The sequence below is a fragment of the Perognathus longimembris genome, chromosome 17 (assembly GCF_023159225.1).
Source record: "Perognathus longimembris pacificus isolate PPM17 chromosome 17, ASM2315922v1, whole genome shotgun sequence".
Lineage (NCBI taxonomy): Eukaryota > Metazoa > Chordata > Mammalia > Rodentia > Heteromyidae > Perognathus > Perognathus longimembris.
The window spans coordinates 16,395,733-16,416,729 of NC_063177.1; the positions used below are offsets into that span (position 1 = coordinate 16,395,733).

General features: G+C 48.1%; 1 protein-coding gene across 2 annotated transcripts in view; it reads left to right on the forward strand.

The window, feature by feature from the left end:
* Smg6 (SMG6 nonsense mediated mRNA decay factor) overlaps positions 1-20,997 on the forward strand; it is a 249,996-nt gene that overhangs the window by 218,312 nt on the left and 10,687 nt on the right. For both annotated transcript variants that reach the window (XM_048365165.1, XM_048365166.1), the window contains 2 exons: positions 6,161-6,337; positions 10,915-11,061. In XM_048365165.1, coding sequence (XP_048221122.1) covers positions 6,161-6,337; positions 10,915-11,061 — 324 coding nt within the window. The remainder of the gene's footprint in view (positions 1-6,160; positions 6,338-10,914; positions 11,062-20,997) is intronic.

Sequence of the window (20,997 nt, forward strand, 5' to 3'; positions counted from 1 at the left end):
CTCTCACATCTCAGTGATGTGAGACACAATGCCCCTCCTGCCTCTGAGCAAAATGAAGCAAAGGGAAGGAGGAAAAATATCAACTACTTGTTTATTGAGTACTTAAGTAGGCCCTGGCATCTGGCTCAATTTTTGGTTTGTATTATCTCCTCTAAGCTTGACTAACAACTTGAGCAAAAAGGCTCTGAAAGGTTTAGTATCTTGTCTCTAGACACATAGTTAAGAAGTAGCAGTTAAGACTTGAACTCAGAAGCAAGGCACCAGTGCTCATACCAAGCCATCCAGAAGGCTAAAATCTGAGGATCACAATTTGAAGCCATTGGGGCAGAAAAGTGCGTGAGATTATTATCTCCATTTACTCACAGAAAAAGCCAGAAGTGGCGCTGTGGTTCAAGTGGTAGAGGGCTAGCCTTGAGCAAAAAGGAGCTCAAGGGCAGAGGATTCTGTGTTGTCTTGGCTTCCTTCTTGCCACATTAGAAGACTTAATTGCTGGTATACTTGTTTGTAAACATGATGAATATGGGTATGGAGAGCAGGTCACTCACCACTTTGAGAACAGGCAGCTATATAATGCCAGCTGATTAGTGACAGCCATATTATCTCCACTGAGAAGAAAAACAACACATTTGACCCATATAATGGAATAGTGTCATAGCTGCGGACTGACCAATGCTGTTAACATTTTATCTTGTGACTCAGGCCAGCCTTAGGACTAGGACTGTTTCTGGACATTGGATTTGGAAGTGACTTAGGAGAGCCAGAAGCTGGTGGTTCAGGACTATAATCCTAGCTATTCTGGAGGCTGAGCTATGAGGATTGTGGTTCAAAGCCTGCCTGAGCAGAAAAATGTATGAGACCCTTAACTCAGATCAGCAACAAGCCAAAAGTGGTAGTAGAGTACCACCAGCCTTGAGCAGAAAAGCTAAGGGGAGAGCTTGAGATCCTGAATTCAAGTCCCTGTACTGGCACACACACACATACACAGACACATAGAGTGACCGAGGAAGTGGCCAATACTTGGTGCCTTGCATAAAAATGAGACCACAATGCATCAGGGTAGGGAACAGGGCTGTTTGAGTTGATCCCTTGGGTTTCTTCTTCTGACCCATGGTCATTCAGCTTCAGCATAGCTTCCTTTCTCCTCTCTCACCCCTGACCATCTCTCTCCCTTCGAAATCAACTTGCTCTGGCTCAGGTAGGCTATGAGTGAGTGTCTCCCTGTCCTAAAGTGCTGCATTTATCATCTGAGTTGATTGTGCATCCTACTAGCCATTCTTTCTCCTGCCAGGAGTCTGCTCCCTGCCAGGAAGCCCCTCCCCCTAGGAATGTGAATAAACCATTTCCTCTGTCTTCTCAGCTCCAGAGGATTCCCTGTGTGGTATTCTTTATTTCTGTGTCTGAATTTTCATTGGCAGACCCTGTCTTGGGCTGACCCACCCTTGGCCTGTACAGAATTGTGCTTTCTACCCTTCAGTCTCCTGTGAGGGTAAGATGCTCATAGTTAGAAGTTCCTGGTTTGTGAAAACATATTAGTCTTGTAGCAAATCCTATAGGCTTGGCTCATTAAAGATGATAATTAGCCTATTGCTAATTGAACTCAGAAGCCAGCCAAGCAGCCTGTATTTTACCAGTCTTGGTGGTAGATTTGAAGGCTATTTTAAGGTTCCTTAATAATCTTAGCAAGACTTCACTTTTCCTGTCTGCATCTTATTTGCTCTGAGGACATTCTGTAAAATTAACAAGCTGTAAAGTTTGATTGAAGGTTTCAACAAATGTGAGAATAATTGGCTCCATTTAAGAGCAACAAGAAAAACAACCTGTAAACTTGAGTTTGTGAGGGGAAAACCTGTGTGATTTTTTTCTTTAGCCAGAGGAGCAGTAGCAAGCTAGACTTTTTAAGTTCAGAAAAAAAGGACTGGCTGATAGCGCGGGTTTAAATTCTGATTCCCACAAACCAAAAGTTCAGCAAAAGAAATCTTACAAAGTGACTAGCAACTGTTTTACTCATGACTTCCAAGGGGACTGTTTGGAGAAACAGGGACCCAATAAAAATATTGTGAGTTCCTCTTTCCCTAGAGCTTGCATCCAGAGGCCTGGTTCAGCTCTCCAACCCCTGCTCACATTCCCTGGCTGCACAGGGGTTTTCTCCTACCCAGAGGCTGCTCTGGGTTGCTGCCTTGGAACTCAGTGTACATTAATATGTGTTGTCTGGTGGTCAGTTCCTTTTCTCTCATCCTCTTCCCACCTTCCTTCTCTCTCACCCTTCCCTACCTCTAGACATCTCTGCCCAACTGTGCAGGTCCCTGCAGTGTGGCTATGGAGAGTTGCCAGTTTTCAAAACTAATCCACCTCCCCACTTAAGAAGACCAATAAGCCGGACTTCTCTGGCAACTTAGAGGTTTCTTCCCGCTTTTCTCAAGACCTAGCTTTCTCCTTGTCCCCACCTCCCACTCCCCTACTGCTGGCTCATGTTATGTCGCTAAGGAACTGAGCCTGGAAATCGGACAGGTGCCAGTGTCGCCTCCCCACATTGAGTTTTCAGTTTTCCTTTTTGCTTGGTTCTTTGCGTGTGGACCTCACGGGGTGATAACTGGAGCCCTGAAGCTCGAGGTTTCAGTTCCTGCTGATGATGGGGCAAGCTGCCTCAGACAATGTTTAGGGGAAAAGAAAGGGGCTTTCTTTGGATGCCTTTCTTTCAGCTCTTCCCTGATCTAAAGCCCCAGGTTTGTTTGTTTTTTTGTTGTTCAGAGCTGGAATGATTTATGTGAGCATTTGTCCGTTAATTTTTTGGAGTTCTTGATAATCCCCTACATTGGCTCTCCCTGCAGAAGGCCCAGGACTGCCACCAAGAATATGTACTGAGAAGGTTCTCAGGCCAGCAGTACTTTACCTACTTCTAGCCCTAGTCCAGCCCCAACTATGACCATCCCAGAAGCTTCTCTTCTCTAGCTCTTTCTCCTCTAGAGGATCTAGTGTTTGCCCGGGTTGCAATGAACATATACCATTTACGTTCTCAGCTTTTCACTGATACCGAATGGAAAAAATGTGCTCATGAACAGAGTTACTGTAGGGATTATGTCATAGATTTCATCTGGACTCCTTCCTCTTCAAGCAGGGAACCTAGCTTTAACCCCTCTCCTACCAGGAAATCCTCCTTGGACAAGCAGATAATCTTGGAGTTTGCTTTTTGCAGGCTGTTTGAAAGACTTCCCTTATTAGCCATATTAAACTGCTTGTGTTTCTGTCATCCTCATTGTGTTTTTATAGTCCTGACTTTACTACTAGAGACTTTGAATAGGGGAATATTTCCACAAGCCTTCTGGAGCATGCCATAGGGAAGAGAGTGTGGTCTTCTCTCCTCGTACTGGGCTTATTCTTCCAACATGAAGTTGGAATTGTCTCACAGGTGGGCCACATGACAGCCGGTTTCTCTAGACTCTGGGCAAGTCCTTGGCATTTCTGTCTCCCAGATCCCTTGTCTACTAAATAGCTCAATGCTGCATTTCTCACTGTCACACTCTCCTTAGAAACCTAAGGAGAATGCACAACTGTCACTGTTCTCCCAACTGATTGGATTGCAAAGAAGAGAGGATACTCCTAAGAGAGTAGGTTAATTTTCCCTCTAAACAGTTAACAGACCTCTTAGTAACAGCTAACAGACCGGGAGAAAGCCTTTTTGGTCAGTTCAGCATTAGTACCCTTGCTCTCTATAGGAACATAGCATACAGAAAGATGGAGATGAAAAACCGGGGAGGTGGGGGGACCTCGCTTTTGCTTGTCTGCCACACGATGGACAATTCCCACTGAACATCTAAGGATGTGCTGCAGGCAGGCTCAGGATGTCTGCCTCCCAGAGTCCTGCTGTGCCCTGGAAATCCCCATCTCCAGGAGTCCCACGTCCACACATGTGGCCTTTCTCCCTCTTGGCCAGGATTCACACACACACTTCCTGAGCCATACAGCTTACCACCCAGCCTGTGCCCTAACAGCAGTGGTGCTACTGCCCACCTGTCTGAAGACACTCTCATAGCACACTTTCTCTCTTCCCTGGGTAGGTGTCTGCTATAGACCAAGCAAGAGTTCCTATGGTCATCCAAGTGAGCCAAGGACCATCTGTCTCAAGCTTATAATGTTCTCCTCTCTACCCTCTTCTCACTCCTTCACCCCTACCTCCTCTCTATTCAGTGGCGGCAGCCTCATGCCAAAAAGGAAAGTCCTGGACCCATTACATAATTCTCCATAGTGCAAGCAGTAGCTGGGGCGTAAGGTCAGAGGTCATAGTGGGGTCAGGTGGCTGACACACACTGTAACGACAAGGTGGTTAAAATTAGACCACAGAGGAAACTGGCAGCCTTGTGGAAATGCAGAAGTTTCCTCTGTAAGTGAGAGGCTGGGGATGCAGGGAGGCCACTGTGCGTGCTGCCTGCCAGGCTATTACTCATTTCAGCTCTGTTCTTTAATGCCTTTTAGCCCCTGCTTCTGTATTTCTAGCCTTCCTCATCACATGTTTAAATACACGCTATGGAACCATGGTTACCTGACCTGACCCAAGGCAGGGCCTTCCTTCCTCCTCCAGGAAGGTAAGCCTAGGACCAGGCACCCTAATCTCAAGAGGCTTTCCTTTTTCTAAGCCTCTTTGTGGTAGCAGATAACTTTTTCAGGCCAGCCTTGCCAGGTAGAGGTGGTTAAGATACTTAGCCTGAGAGCCCAGCTTAGAGTGACCACAGAGCCCTGGTGAGTGGTGCTGAGGCCAGGAAGAAGATGACATAAGATAGTTATGAGGCACACAAGTGACTGGTGTGTGCTGCTCTTTCCCTGGCCTGCCCACCTGGTTGAGTGGCACTCATTTCCAGTGACCTAGAGAATGTGAATCGTGCCTGCATCATCTCCTTGTTTACCCAGCTGAGTTTCCCATAGTCTCCTGGTCTCTGCTGTGGACCTACTGTGTGCCCAACTTGTTCTCCAGCCCTTGCCAGTGAAGTGTGAAAAATATGAGATATCATCTTTGCCACCAGAGGGCTTAGACGAGGGAGGTAATATGTGCACCCACAAAATGAACCAAGTCAGTCTTCATAGCAAACCTTCACTGCATGATGCAGGTCTGAGTCCTTTTCCCATTTAGAAATGGGAAGAGAAGTGTGGGGCATTCAGTGTGGTCTGTACTCGTGATGATGCAGGGGCTGCCCCCAGTGGTGTGTCTAGCCACTGCAATGTGTTTCCCATGTGGAACCACCCTCAGGTTCTGAGATCCCTTGGTATGCACCCTGCCAGTGGGGATGACAGGATCCAGAGGTCAGAGAGAGGACTAGAAGGGCATCCAGTAGCAAGAATAGGGAAGGGTACAAAAGACCTAGGTGGGGCGAGGGCAAAGGTGTATGTATGTATGTGGTCTCTCAGGGGAGACCTCAGACTAGGTGACTGGATACTGATATCTGAGACACTAACAGATTTGACAGTTGCTCAGGGTGATGAGTTTCCTGTCAGCTACATGAGCCCCCACTTAACTGACAGGACCAGCATGTGTGTGCTGTTGGGGCTACATGGCAGCAGCTGGACCTGAGCCCTCAAGAACAGAGCTTTTATAGAACCACTCCCACCTGCTCTGCCCATATCTCCTCCTGAAAGTGTCCTGCCTGACCCCATTCTCATAGGCACGAGAAACTTGTAGGTAGGGCAGGAACTCCTCAGAAAGGTTCAAAATGACCTGGCTGAGATGAAGCAGCTAAGAAAGCTCTAGTCATTCACTTTGCAAGTTCTCCTGGAGGGAACCTGGGGAGGGGCAGCAAGGGGCGCCAGGAAGCAGTGTTCTGCTCTCCACTCCCTCCTGTTAATGGGATTCCAAGCTTAGAAGAATTTAATTTACCCCTTTTTGTAATATCAGAACTTTTGTAAAAAGCAGAGCTCCCCTAGGGCACCTGGCATTGGTCCTGGGGTTGTCCACTGCCCTAGAGATGACCTAAGGAGAGACCCTGGTGACTTCCTTCCTTCAGAAGACCTTGGTCCTTGGCCCTCTCTCATCTCCTTACACTCGCACGCTCCTGCTGCCACCCTTCCCAATAACTTTGACACACTTCTCAAGTGTCCTACAGCCAACAGTGTCTCTCAGCTTCATGTTCCCTTTCAGAAAATGCTGTTTTTCTTCTCTTCTCCCACCCTGTAGGTTATTGCAGCCGACTGCAAAAGGGTCACAGTGCTGAAGTATTTTCTGGAAGCCCTTTGTGGACAAGAAGAGCCTCTGCTGGCATTCAAGGGTGGAAAATATGTGTCAGTGGCACCAGTCCCAGACACCATGGGAAAGGAAATGGGAAGCCAAGAGGGAAAACAACTGGAAGATGAGGTACTATTCGGGAAGAGCCCACTGTGGCAGGGGGAAGGCTCCCCTCCCCCTGCCCAGACTGCAGCTTCTCTTTGGGATTATTTATAACCTCTTCAGCAGTGTCTCTGTTGATGGGACAGCCAGCTTCTTGAGATTACATTCTGCTGGTGTCCCTTACTGCTAGTCCACCTCCTTTGCCTACGTCTCACTATACTACGAGTTCCAGATGCTTCTTTTTAATGTTGCACTTGAAGAGAAAGGAGGGAAAGAAAGAAAAGAGTTTAATAATGTGCAGCTCTGGAGGCTTAGGAAAGGGAGAGGGAGGGGGGTGTTAGAGTTCAGCCTGAGGATCAAGTTTATAGATGTGCAGTGCTCAGTGCAGCACAGGCCTGAACTTCAGCCTCCAGCACTCATACAGGAAGAGCTGACATTGCTGGCCCCGGGTGGAAAATCACCCCTCCCCCAGCCTACTCTCCCTCCCTAGCTCCCTCCCTCCCTTTCCCTCCCTCCTGCACATCCTGATGTGATTAAGGAATTCTCCTCTTGTTTGTTTGCCCTTGGTTGTTCCTGTAGCCCTTGCTTTACTCCAGACTCTGTGTGTGTGCGCGCACAGTCTGTCTGTGTACCCAGTGCTACAAACTTCACTGACAGTTGCCCAACCCTTCAAGTATATGTCTTTCTGAGGATGATATTGAAGTGGGCCTACATTGCCTGGTTTGTGTGTCGGTTTAAATGAAGACTGCTGCCAGCTCTTCTGCTGTCTGTGGGTTCTTAGCACATGTGTGTGACAGTGTTGGAGCATGTGTGCATTTAACATCACTGTCATCCTGCCTGCTGTGCATCTGGGTGTAGATAATTCTGTCTAGTTGTAGGCACACATCTCACTTTTGCCTGAAGGTTGATTTTCCTTCTTTTTCCCTACTGTGTTAAAAACGGGGGTCTTAGGTGGGAAGGAATGTGGGAATGAGGAAAGGGACGGAAGCAATTCTAGCCAGAGGCCAGGTCACCCATAGGCCAACACAGTCATTTGGCCTGCAGCAGTCTCAAGCGCCCGGTGGAGCAGGGCGGGGTGCACCGATGAAATCAGCAACAGGCCAGGGAAGCCAGATGTCAGCTGGAAGCTGTCATTTGGGATCTGAGGCAGTGATAGAGTGGCCACCTTTGGAACAGAGTCTTCAGAGCAGCAGTCTTGGCCTGGCTTCATTGGGATAGCTGGAGAACCCCACCCCATGCTTGATGACACAGCGCTCAGCTTCCAGGACAGAGGTGGTTCCAGGGATATAGCTGAGCCCAAGATTCCAGACTCTCCAGATGAAACCTGGGCAGGGAATAATGGGAAAGAATGAGCTGTCGGCATGGGAGGAAACAGTGGCATTGCCAAAGCCATTGGGATGACCACACTTAAGGCATTCAGAGCAGTGGCACCACAGTCCCAAGTACTGTGGGGGAAGACTAAGACACAAAGCTGTGCTTCTGTCCTTTGTCTCACCTACACTGGAAGGCAAGGATAAACATGGAGGATAAGCTTGGCCATAAGAGATGTCTCCAGCCAGTGGAGTCTGCAGCACGAGCTGAGTTAGACAAGGAGTGTCTCCTCTCTCACAAAGAGCAGACCAGCTCTCTGGACCCAGATCTTAGCTGTGCAGATCTTAGCTCTGCCTCCTTCTGAGGCTTACTGACCAGGCAAATGTGTGTGACCCATACCAGGCTGCCCACTTCTTCCTTTTCCCACGAGCCTCCTGGGTTCCTTTATGTTAGTGGTCTCTGGGAAACCCTACTTACCCTGGTCTGTGTAATTTCATAACCTTGCACTTCCTCGTTTGCTATGAGAGCTAAGCAAACCTCAGACAAGCTTCTCTGACCCTCATTTGACCTTAATCCAGCTCACTTGAGGCCCATGATAACCCTGTGCATCACTGGTCCAAGCAGGCAGGGACACTGCAGGCACCCTATTTCCACTTGCTCCTATTCTGGTTAGCCCCAAGAACAAGGAAGCCTCCTTCCCATGGCTGGGGGTTATAATTAATTGGTGCCCGGAGATAAATAGCACCCAGACCCCTAGACTTCACAAGACAGCAACAGTTTTAGTCCTATCATCTCTCCTCCAACTGCAAAACGAGTTACTGAGACCATTGGAGGAGGTAGAGGATACTTTCAGACATCCTTCTTTGTGAGTGGGACAGAGACTAGTTCCGGGATATTGTCTAATCACCTATCTTCCACGGACCCTGCTCCCTAATCACCTACTCACTCACTCACTTAACCACCCTCTGCCAAGATCACAGACAGAGGAGAGAGCAGTCTAGAATAGCCTGACATGGGGCTGGGAATATGGCCTACTGGCAAGAGTGCTTGCCTCTTATACGTGAAGCCCTAGGTTCAATTCCTCAGCACCACATATAAAGAAAAGGCTAGAAGTGGCGCTGTGGCTCACGTGGTAGAGTGCTAGCCTTGAGCAAAAAGAAGCCAGGGACAGTGCTCAGGCCCTGAGTTCAAGGCCCAGGACTGGCAAAAAAATAAATAAATAAAATAGAATAGCCTGACAAAGGTGAGCCATTAAGGACTGGGTCTCGGCCTTCTGTCTCAGTTCAGGAATCCTTCAGCCCTGTGGGTTTGTTTGTTATGATTAATAGGGATTGTATCCCTTTTTTTGGTTTTGTTTTGCTTTGTACTAGTCCTATGACTTAAATTCAGGGCCTAGGCATTGTCTCTGAGCTTTTTTTGCTCAAGGCTAGTGCTCTACCACTTGAGCCACAGTTCCACTTCTGGCTTTTTGGTAGTTGATTAGAGATAAGAGTCTCACAGAGGGGGTGGGGGGAGGGGGGTATGAGAGACGAGGTAACAAACAGTACAAGTAATGTATCCAATGCCTAATGTATGAAACTGTAACCTCTCTGTACATCAGTTTGATAATAAAAATTAGAAAAAAAAAAAAAAGAGTCTCACAGAGTTTCCTGCCCAGGCTTTATACGGTGATCCTCAGATCTTTGTCTCCTAAGTAGCTAGGATTACAGGTGTGAGTCACCAGTGCCCACAAAGGGTACAGCCTTTGAAGTCAGACTTACTTGGATTTGAATCTCTATTCTGCCAGCTACTACCTATGTAACGTTGAATAGGTTGCTTTCTCTAAATTTTGGTTTCTTTGTTTGTTTTTGTTTTATCCCCAGTCCTGGGGCTTGGACTAAGGGCCTGAGCACTGTCCCTGGCTTCTTTTTGCTCAAGGCTAGCCCTCTACCACTTGAGCCATAGTGCCACTTCCGGCTTTTTCTGTTTATGTGGTACTAAGGAATTGAACCCAGGGCTTCATACATGCAAGGCAAGCACTCTACCCACTAAGCCATATTCCCAGCCCTAAATTTTGGTTTCTTAATTTTATAAAGAAAGAATGGAAGCTAGGAACCAGTCAGTGGCTCACATCTGTAATCTTAGCTGTTCAGGAAGCTGAAATCTGAGGATCACAGTTTGAAGCCAACCTAGACAGACATATCTGAGAGACTCTTACATCTGATTAACCAGCAAAAAGCTGGGAATTGAATATGGCTCAAGTGGTAGAGCACTACTAACTTAAAAAAAAACAAACAAAACTGACCAAGAGTACAAGGCCCTGAATTCAACCCTAGTAATGCACACCCCAAAACAAAGAGATGGTTAGAACAGCTATTTCATAGGCCACTGTGAGGATTAAACTAGTTACTATATAATGCAAAGCTCAGTATCTGCAGTACCTCAGTAGATGGTAGTGCTGATCATCATTATCATCATTATCATCATTATCATCCTATTAGAATCATAGGAATCATCTCCTGCTGAATCTCTCCCCTTGTACGGGTGCTGACTGTCCCTCAAAGGAAGCTCTCTGGGGCAGCTGCATGTTCTCCACTGACCAAGGCCAAAAGTGAGAGAGTGAGGAATGGAGCTGGGACCACCCGGGGAGTAATGGCTGTTGAGAGCTGAGGCTGCAATCAGGGAGGTGCCATCCCTGGGGAAGGCTGTGCTTGCCTTAAGCTGCTCCTTAAGTTAACTGGCCACCTCCTACCCTGCCCAAGCTCTGGAAGGGCAGCTGAACAAGGCCGTGTCATGTGAATTCCTGTAATGGGGCCAAGCAGTCCCCACACACCACCAGGCTGTGGTCTTAAAAAGAAACCAGAGCAAGGTCTGCTGAGCTACAGCATCTGCTCCTGATGCTCTCTGGGGCAAGGAAGCCTCCTCGTCTAATTCCCAGATGTTGGCCAGAGTTGATTCATATCAGTTCATTAGCATGAATTAAATTTAAATTGGGCAGTTTAGCTTTCCCTATTGTTTACCCTTTTGAATCATTTGCAATTTCAAAATGAAAACAGGTCCAACATGTGCATGAGGGAGAATAAGGAGTGTGAGTTCAAGCATACAAGGGTACAGGTATAATTGTGAGTGACTGACTTAGGTGTGACCAGATAAGAAAGGAGCCTTAGAGTGTAAATGGGAGCAGTGTGAGAGAAAGAGTAACAGTTTGGGGCACCATGGACAAAGAATAATTCCGGCCTGCAGGGCAGAGGGATGATTCAGGAAGTACCTGGCTCTCATCTTCTCTCTCCTGTGGTCTTCTTCATCATCCAAAGGAGGAGGACGTGGTGATTGAAGACTTTGAGGAAGATTCAGAAGCTGAAGGCAGTGGGGGTGAGGATGACATCAGGGAACTTCGGGCCAAGAAGATGGCTCTAGCCAGGAAGATAGCGGAGCAGCAGCGTCGCCAGGAAAAGATCCAGGTGAGGCCTGTCTGGGGAGAGTGATTCCCATGTAGAAGTGGCTGTACCCATGGTGAGGGGATGTTGGTAGATAGTAGGGATAAGTAGGCCCTTGCAGGAAGCAGCTGCATGTTCTCTCTACTGACTAAGGTCAGAAAGGAGAAAGAAATGGAGCGAGAGCCCTCAATGTCTTGTCCAGTTCCTCCCAATTTTCTTACTTCACCACTACATTCAGATAGCTTGTCTGGTGCCTGTGGTAATCTCCTTCTTCGAAAGCTCCAAGGCAGGGGCAGGGTCTTCTTTGACAATCTGATGAGCTCTTCTCCCCAGGGAGGCTCTATCAGTTACACCTCCATACATGGTTGTTCATGCAGTTTCAGGGTTTCAGAGTTCCTCTGCACCATACCCAGATTCTTGGGGAAAGAGTGTGCTAAACACGGGCTACTGATCTGACTTTCTAATGGACAGGGTACTCTCCACACCCTCCCAGAGAGAAGCTATCTAATCTTCCATGAAAAGATTTCCCTACTGTTAGCACTGTTGGAGACCCAAACCTTCACTTCCAGCAAGTTTTTCTGTATGGCTTTCCCAGGTCTGTCTCTTATCTAAGGCTTAGAGCAGGCAGGGAAGAGCCACTCATTCACCCCTTTATAGAATGTATGCATGAGGAAGTATTAAGCCACCCTGTTTGGTTTCTCTAGGGTAGATATATCTTCAGCCTTCTGCTCAGCTACCCATCTCCAGAGCAGGGTTTAATAAAGGTCAGGCAAACCTGATTATAATCCAGGCTCTGCCATTTAATTAGCCTTGCAACATTGGGTAACTCATTTAACTTCTCAGAGCCTCTTTCCTCATCTACAAAGTGAAAGTAATAACAGCAACTACTTCTTCATGTCTCCGTGAGGCCTGAATAGGACAGTGCATGTAAAGTGAGTAACACAGCACATGGGTCCTCTGTCTGAGAACAGTCTCATCGCTTTTCCCTGGGAATGGAAGTGATAGCAGTTTGGATTCATCCTCCTTTAGACACATTCCCGTTCCAGACACTTGGGATCCTGTGTGCAGTGCCTCTATCAGCCTGTTATAACAGTGTGGCTACCTGCTTAGCTTCCGGGGGCTATAAACTCATGTGGTCCAAAAAGCAGCTTCATTCTCAAGCCTCTCTTCCTGTGCTTTTCTTCCTCATCATTAGTCTTCCAAAAGTCCTTCCTTTCCTACTCACTACTACCTCCATATCGTGACTCTCAATCCTGAAATTATAGGAACTTGATCACAGATCACCAAGGACCTGTCTTTATCAAACTTCAGTCCTCATCATAGCTTCCCTGTAGCTTTGGACCCCAAAACTCCTTCCCTCTAGTTTTCCTTTAGCACATCAGAGTGAACATTCTGTCTTCTCTCTGCTGATTATACCATCCTCATCATTATATTTTTTTCTTCCCTCTTTCCTTTCTACTACTTGTTAGTCTTAGCAAGTTGAGGTGATAGTTAGCAAGTATTTGTGGTTGACTTCATAAATGATATCAGAGAGATAATAATATTTTTTTTCTACCCTAGCTTTTTACCCATGCTATTCAGTTCTTGATCCTATCTGTTCATTTATTCCCTCCTCTCTCCTTATTCCTATTGTCACTGCTATCCTAGTTCAGGGACTTAACTTGAATTGCAGCAGTCAAGGCCTCTGCATCATCGCACAGCTTCAGAAATGCCATTGACCATACAGTCTGTAAATGGCCTCTCCTGGAATTCAGTACCACAAGGCTCCTGTTTCACCCCATTTCTCCAGCACATCATTGTCTTCCCCAAAGAGCCATTCCTTCACTTGGAAATCATCAGTGCCTTTGCTTGTCTAGTGAAATGCAATCTAATTCCTTCGTATAGCATTTAAGACTATTTGATCTGTTCCTAGTCCGTTTTTCAAACCTCTTCTCCTACTCCTATATCTGCCATAAGCCATTGCTAGCTGTATGACATTAGACATAGCTAACTTCTTCTGTATCCTCATCCACAAAACAAACTCGGTACAGCTCCTACCTTTCAGAGTTAACTGTGAGACCTCAGAATAAACAACTATGTATGAAATACTTGTCACTAAGGCTCTTATGTCTGATGGAGACACTGATCTTTCTCCCTCCTCACTGTCCCTAGACAGTGAGAGACTCTACCCTTCCCACTCTTGGTTCTTTGTTGATGGCTGTCCCTCAATCCAAAGTACCTTTTTCTGTTCCACATTTCCTGTTACCTGTTGAAATTCTATTCCTTCTCTCAATCCCCAGGTGAAACTCCATCTCCCCAATGAAACCTTGTCTGATTTCCCCCAGGAAGTATTTATCACTCTGCTTAGTGTTCCTGTAGTGTTGATTTATACTTCATTCAGAACTGCTATCATGTCTCCTATTACAGTTATTTCTGGGTTTGTTTCCCTCAGTGTATTATGAAGTCCTTGGAATCAGGGACTGTGTCTTTAACTCTGTTAATCAAGTGATGTTGAACGATGACTTTGCTGGTGGCTGGGGACACAGTGAACAGAAACATGACATTCCAAAATACAGTGTAGTGAAGGAGCCAATCCTTAAACACATAACACATGATTTGACATAGAAGTGATTTTTTTCAACAAGATCAAGCAGGGTCAGAAACCAGTGGCTCACACCTGTAATCCTAGCTTTGCAGTAGGCTAAGACATGGAGGATTACAATTTGAAACCACCTCAAACAGAAAAGGCCATGAGGCTCCATCTCCAATTAACCAGCAAAATACTGGACCCAAGTCATGCATGGTTCAAGTGGTAGATCACCAGCCATGAGCAAGCTAGCCAAAAAAGCATAAAAGCCTTAATTCAAGCCCTAGTACTGACTCTCTCTCTCTCTCTCTCTCTCTCTCTCTCTCTCACACACACACACACACACACACACACACACACACAACTATAAAAATAAAATCAAGTAGGGCCACATATTGTGATGATGCTTGCATCACAAATAGCACTTAAGCTGAGGCCAGGGGGCTGGGAATATAGCCTAGTGGCAAGAGTGCTTGCCTTGTATACCTGAAGCCCTGGGTTCAATTCCTCAGCACCACATATATAAAAAAGGGTCTGGCACTGTGGCTCAAGTGGCAGAGTGCTAGGAGCAAAAAGAAGCCGGGGCCCAGGACTGGCCCCCCCCCCAAAAAAAAAGCTGAGGAAGAACGATCAAGAGTTTGAGGATAGTGTGAGCTACACAGCAAGTTCAGTGCCAGCCTGGGTTGTATAGTGAGACAAGGACCCAACACACTTGCCGAATTGCCATGTCTAATTTGGATACTTGAGCAAGGAGTAACCTTGATAAATGGAAGCCTAATGTGAGACCTGGCTTTGAGGGCCACTAGCTGGCCCCTGTCCTCGAAGGCATGCTATGTATAGACTGCTATGGCCCCTTTAAGAGCAGGCCCCACATGCACCACTGCTGGCGGCCCTGCCTCCTGTCAGCCTCCTTCCTCCAGCCTCATAGCCACAGGAGGATTTCTCAGCAGAGGAAAAATTCCCCCCTTCACTTCCCCCCCTCTCTTTAGTGCCCGGGGCCCTTCACTTCCATAATTCTTCATTTTCCAGCCTTGAATGTAAGCCAGACACATCTGTCTGGCCATATGCGTGAACCCTGGAGTCTGTGCCGAGGTGGCTGTAAAACAGGGCCGGTGAAGGCCCTTCTGGGAGAGCGCACACATGTGTGTGCCCTCGGGCCATTGGCTCCCTGCCCAGAACCACGGGGCTTCAGCGCTCCAAACCCATGTTAACCTTCTCTCTTTTTCCTCTTTTTGTTTAATTTAAGGGGGAAAATCCCAAGGAAAAGGTATAAATTGTCCTGGGAGTGAGGGAGAGGCTCCTAGCTAGAGAGGCCATTATTGTTGGCAGGTACCTGGGTCACACTAATACAATAAGGAAGAAAGGAGCATCGAGTGAATTAAGATGGGAGAGATGGGCTGTAAATTACACTGCTCTGAACCCCATCAGTCTCCAGGGTGTTAACCGAGAGGTGTAAGGCAAGTCCCCAGCTCCCAGCGCCTTTTACAGATGCAGCAAAACAGGAACCACACATGTTTGGGGAAGGGGATATGAAGATGGGGTTGAACAAAATCCCTCTGGCCCTCAGGATGGCTGTAAAATCCAAGTGAGATGTGGGGCCACACCCCCACTTTCCTGCTGCTCCCACCTAAACCCCTGGGCCTCAGCTCATCTGTGGGGATGGGGGAGGTGAGTTCTGCCTTCCCTCCGTAGCCTGTCCCTCCCTGCTTCCTGCGCTGCACAGAGGCTGGTAAGTGGGGCCGATTGGAGGTCAAAAAAGGGGTGTGGGGAGCTCTGGGACCTGTGCAGCTGGAGCTGTAGAGTCCAGGCAGGGCCCTGGATGTGGGGGGCACAAGTCTTCCCACCCAGGGCTTTGAGGCCACACTCTCTGGCTCAGTTGAGGCTTTTCCTTGGTGCCTGAAACAGTACTTCATGCTAGCTTGGTCTTGCCCACCTTACAGCCCTCACCCTGAGTTCTTCTCATTCCCATTGCCATTCTTGGGAAGTGTCCAGAGACCAGAACAGGGTACATGGTTTGTCTGGGAAATTGGTCAGAAGTGTTTCATTCCTCACCAGGCCCCCAGGGCCAAGCAGTCACTGAAAATCCTCCTCCAGGCACGAGGCGTGGCCTCTTGGCACCTCATTCTGGCCCAGGCCCTGTGAATCCCCTGCCTCCTCCCTGCCTCCATGAGGCTGTGCTGTGATTTGTGCTCCTGTCGGGCGGGGTCAGGTTTCCTGAGCAGTTGCAAACATCCCACCTGAAACATAACAGGCTCTTCCTCTGTCCACAGCTATTGTTTCCTTCTGCATTATGGCCACAGTCTTGCCCTGTAGCCAGCAATGACATGTGTTCTGAAAATAGCTTTGCTCCCCTGTCCCCTTCCCGCCCACCCACCCTCCTGAAGATGCAGTCACTTCTTTGTGGTAGCCCCAGGAGTTTCACTCTAAATATAGTCACAGTCTGCTCCTACTGCCACCCAGCTGGGGGGGCGGGGGTGTTGTGGAACAATGGGGTATGCAGAGAGCCCCCAACACCTGTATGGAAGCTAGCGGAAGGCAGACACTCAGCCCTGGCTCCTAGCTGTCGGAGGCAGGGTGGGAGCCAACAAACTACCAGGCCAGGGGCACGTTCACGCCAAAGCAGGAAAGCACATCAGCCGGCAGAGCCCGGCACCGCCCAAGCCCACTCCAGCCTCTACACACCAGGCTGCGGCCATCCAGTTTGCTCTAGCTTCTCCCACCTTATTAGCTCCAACAGTAGCATCCACAGGACCCTGTCCTCCCTCAGAATTGCGAAGCCGTTGCTGAAACTCCCTTGCACTGTGGACTGGGACAAAGCTCCAGCGTGTCGTGCTTAGTTCTGCTCCCTCTCCATGGTAAAGGGCACAAGTCTGGCTTTTTCAGAACAAGGGTAGATTCAGAACAAGTAGATTACTATGAGACTCTGTGATTGAGTTCATAGAACTCCTATGATACATTCATCTCTGTCCTAAGCCAGTCAAGGTAGCACAAGCCTGTGTTACCAGCTACTCAAGAGGCCGAGAGGGGGAGGGTCCCTTGAGCCTAGGAGTTTGAGACCAGCCTGAGCAATGTAGAGCGACCCTGTCCAAAAACCTAAAACAAACAAAAGAACCCATCTCTTATGGTAGGTAGTATAAAAGAAACTATAAGAAATAGACTCCTGGGGCTGGAAATATGGCCTAGTGGCAAGAGTGCCCTGGGTTCAACTCCTCAGCACTACATACACAGAAAAAGCCAGAAGGGGTGCTGTGACTCAAGTGGCAGAGTGCTAGTCTTAAGCAAAAAAGAAGCCAGGGACAGTGCTCAGGCCCTGAGTCCAAGGCCCAGGACTGGCAAAAAAAGAAAGAAAGAAAGAAAGAAATAGACTCCTTGAGCAGTTAGTATATGCTGAGCCTATGGTGCTTTCAGTCATCAGAGGATTCTAAGCAGCAATTTCCCATTGGCAACATACCCATATGAAGATGCACTCCTGCTGCTCCCAAAGGAGGCTCTGCCTGCTTTATATATTCAGTGCATTTATCTGTTCCCTTTGGTTTCTGCCAATGATTATCTCACCAGCTATTCACTTTTCCCCCTACTTTTTTCACTTTTCATTTACACCCACACACTTTTGTTTCTGGCCGTTAGGGGTTTGAACTCAGGGCCTTATGTTTGCTCAGCCTGCTTGCTTGACTAGTACTCTATTACTTGAACCATGTCTGTGACTGGCTTTTTGCTGGTTATTTTGTAGAGTAGGATTGCAGCTACCTGCATCCTACTTTACTGGTTATTTTTTGAGACAAGGTCACACTTCTTGCTCAGGCATATGTCTAGACTTTGACCTGTCTGCGGTAGGCTTTCTGTGATTGCTGGTATGACAGGCATACCCCACCATATACAGCTTCCTCTGTTGGGAAATCTCTTGGACTTTCTTGTCCAGACTGTCCTGGAACTGCTCCTCCCGTTTTCAGCCTCCCACTCAGCTAAGAGTACATGTGTGAGCCACTAACACCAGCTTTTGTTTTGTTTTTGTTTTTTTGCTGGTCCTGGGGCTTGAACTCAGGGCCTGAGGACTGTCCCTGGCTTCTTTTTGCTCAAGGCTAGTACTCTGCCTCTTGAGCCACAGTGCCACTTCTGGCCCTTTTCTATATGTGGTGCTGAGGAATCAAACCCAGGGTTTCATGTACACGAGGCAAGCACTCTACCGCTAAGCCATATTCCCAGCCCCTAGCACCCAACTTTTATCCATATAGTTGTTGTTGTTGTTGTTTGCCAGTGCTTGGGCTTGAACTCAAGTCCTGAGCACTGTCCCTGGCTTCTTTTTTATTTTTTGCTCAAGGCTAGCACTCTACCACTTGAGCCACAGTGCCACTTTCGGCTTTTTTCTATATATGTGGTGCTGAGGAATTGAACCCAGGGCTTCATGTATACAAGGCGAGCACTTTACCACTAGGCCATATTCCCAGCCCCTTATCCATATAGTTTTTTGTCATGTTTTAATTTTGTTTTTGCCAGTCCTGGGACTTGAACTCAGGGCCTGAGCACTGTCCCTGAGCTTCTTTTGCTCAAGGCTAGCCTTCTGCCACTTCAGCCACGGTGCCACGTCCAGCTTTTTCTGTGTATGTGGTACTGAGGAATTGAACCCAGGGATTATATGCATGCTAGGCAAGCACTCTACCACTAAGCCACATTCCCAGCCCTATCCATATAGTTTTTAAAAATCAATAGTAATGGCTAGGAATATGGCATAGTGGCAAATGTGCTTGCCTAGTATACATGAAGCCCTGGGTTCGATTCCTCAGTACCACATACATAGAAAAGGCCAGAAGTGGCACTGTGGCTCAAGTGTTAGAGTGCTAGCGTTGCCTTGAGTTCAAGCCCTAGGACTGGCAAAAAAGAAGAAGGAGGAGAAGGAGAAGAAGAAAGAGACATTAAAAAAAAAATCAAGGCTGGGAATATGGCCTAGTGGCAAGAGTGCTTACCTCCTATACATGAAGCCATGGGTTCGATTCCCCATCACCACATATATAGAAAACAGAAGTGGTGCTGTGGCTCAAGTGGCAGAGTGCTAGCTTTGAGCAAAAAGAAGCCAGGGACAGGGCTCAGGTCCTGAGTCCAAGCCCAGGACTGGCAAAAAAAAAAAAAAAAAAAATCAATAGTAATGTCCCACACAGGTGACTCATGCCTGTGATCCTAGCTACTCAGGAGGCTGAGATCTGAGGATTATGGTTCAAAACCAACTGGCTCCCCTTCCTCCCTCTGCCCAGTTCTCTACCAGCTTGTTCCAGTAAGCTCCTATACCTCAAGCAAAGTTGGTTACAAAGCACCTTGCAGAAATTGAATGAAGCTCCTTTTTATTCCTTCGTGCCAATGTGGTCTTTACTGACACCAGTGTGACTTGGAAGTGCCTCACTTTCCTTGGGTTCCCCAAGCACGGTCCAAGGACCAGTGCGGCCCAGGCTTATCCGAAATCAGAAGAATTCCAGTGGAACTCTCCTTCCGGGTCAGCACACTTGACTCCAGGCCAGGGCTAGGCGGTCTGAATCTCAGCATTCCAGTTGCGCCCCCCTCGCCCCCACCAGAGGCTTCTGCAACTTTTTATTCATACAAACAAAAATAAATCTCACTACCGGCCTCTGAACTCCATAGCAGCATGCTTCCCCTTCTCCCCGAGCATCCCATGGCTGTGAGTAGGGACTTGGCACTCTCCCCACTAGCATCACTTTTTCACTCCCTGCGCATCCTGTGTCCTTCTCTCACCGTGCGACCCAGAGATCAGAATGGGACGTGACGGCCGGCACAGGCGCCGAGCACAGCTGCCAGGAATCTGACGGGTAAAATCTGGAAAAGTTGGGAGGGCAAATGCTAGACACACACAGCGCCACTCAGAAAGGGCCGGAAACACAGACACCCATAGAGGAGTGCCTGTCTACTCCCAACCCTTCTTGATCTGCCATTCTTTTTAAGAGAATTAAACCAGTTTTGCAATCTAGGTATAACCCCCTCAAGCCCACAGGTACCCCAAGAGAAGAGGCTGCAGCCTTGTCTAATCTCCTGATTCTGCGAGGGCATGTGGGGAACAGGAAGCAGTTGTGTGGTGACTCACTGGGCAGAACCAGGTTAAGGGAAGTTGTCTGCAGGCGTCCCTGGGACCGGATGAGGGCAGCTCAGCTCTGATCACCCGCACACAGCTTGGCCCTGCCCCACCCCCAGGGAACTGACTGCCACCTCCCTAAGAGGCTGTGGCTAGTTCACCTTTCTAGTCACAAGCCAGAGTTCTAGGAACCCAGCGAAGTTACAGGTTTTGCCTCTTCCCTGTCACCAGAACAGCAGGTGTGCTCACTGCCTTCAGCCTCCCCCAGCTACCTGGCTTAAAGGGCCACCTGCCTATTGGCAGCATAAATGGAGAATGAGTCAAGGTCTAAGGCGGTAATTAACAGTTCACACAGTGAAAATGGCAGCCAGCAATCTTCTTGTTAAATCAGGACTGTAGGATCATTTCTGTGTGCATGTGTGTCTATCTGCCTGTGTCTGTGTGTGTGTGTATGTACGTACGCACGCTAGTCCTAAGCCTTGAACTCAGGGCCTGGGCTCTGTCCTTGCTCAGGGTAGCACTCTGCCACTTGAGCCACAGCTCCTGTTCAGCTGTTTTTGTAGTTTTATCTCACAGACTTTCCTGCTCAGGCTGGTTTCAAAACATGATCCTCAGATCTCAGCCACAAGCATAAGCCACCAGTGCCTGGATCCCAGGTCATTTCTCATAGCAAATGTGAGAGAAGTGGCAGGGTACTGCTAGGTCCTGGGCCATGTCACTGCTGGGGCCACTGCCCCTTATCTCCCCCAAGTCAGATGGAAGTTCTTTTTTTGCTCTCTCACCTAGAAAGGTTTGAGGTCTAGGGTACTAAGAAAAGTATTCCTGACAGCGGAAGAGCAAGATGAAGAGGAAAAGCCTGGGAAAAGCAAGAACAGCAATGTGGATGCTCCTCTGCGTGCAAAGGATGGGCAGAACCTTGTCTACTGAACCTGCTCTTCAGAAATGCTCAGGCTATAGTGGCAAGAATGCCTGCCTCGAATACACGAGGCCCTAGGTTCGATTCCCCAGCACCACATATACAGAAAACGGCCAGAAGCGGCGCTGTGGCTCAAGTGGCGGAGTGCTAGCCTTGAGCGGGAAGAAGCCAGGGACAGTGCTCAGGCCCTGAGTCCAAGGCCCAGGACTGGCCAAAAAAAAAAGAAAAAAAAAAAAGAAATGCTCAGGCTAGGGGCTGGGAATGCAGCTTAGTGGTAGAGTGCTTGCCTAGCATGCATGAAGCCCTGGGTCTGATTCCTCGGTACCACATATACAGAAAAGGCCGGAAGTGACGCTGTGGCTCAAGTAGTAGAGTGCTAGCCTTGAACACATAGAGGCTCAGGGA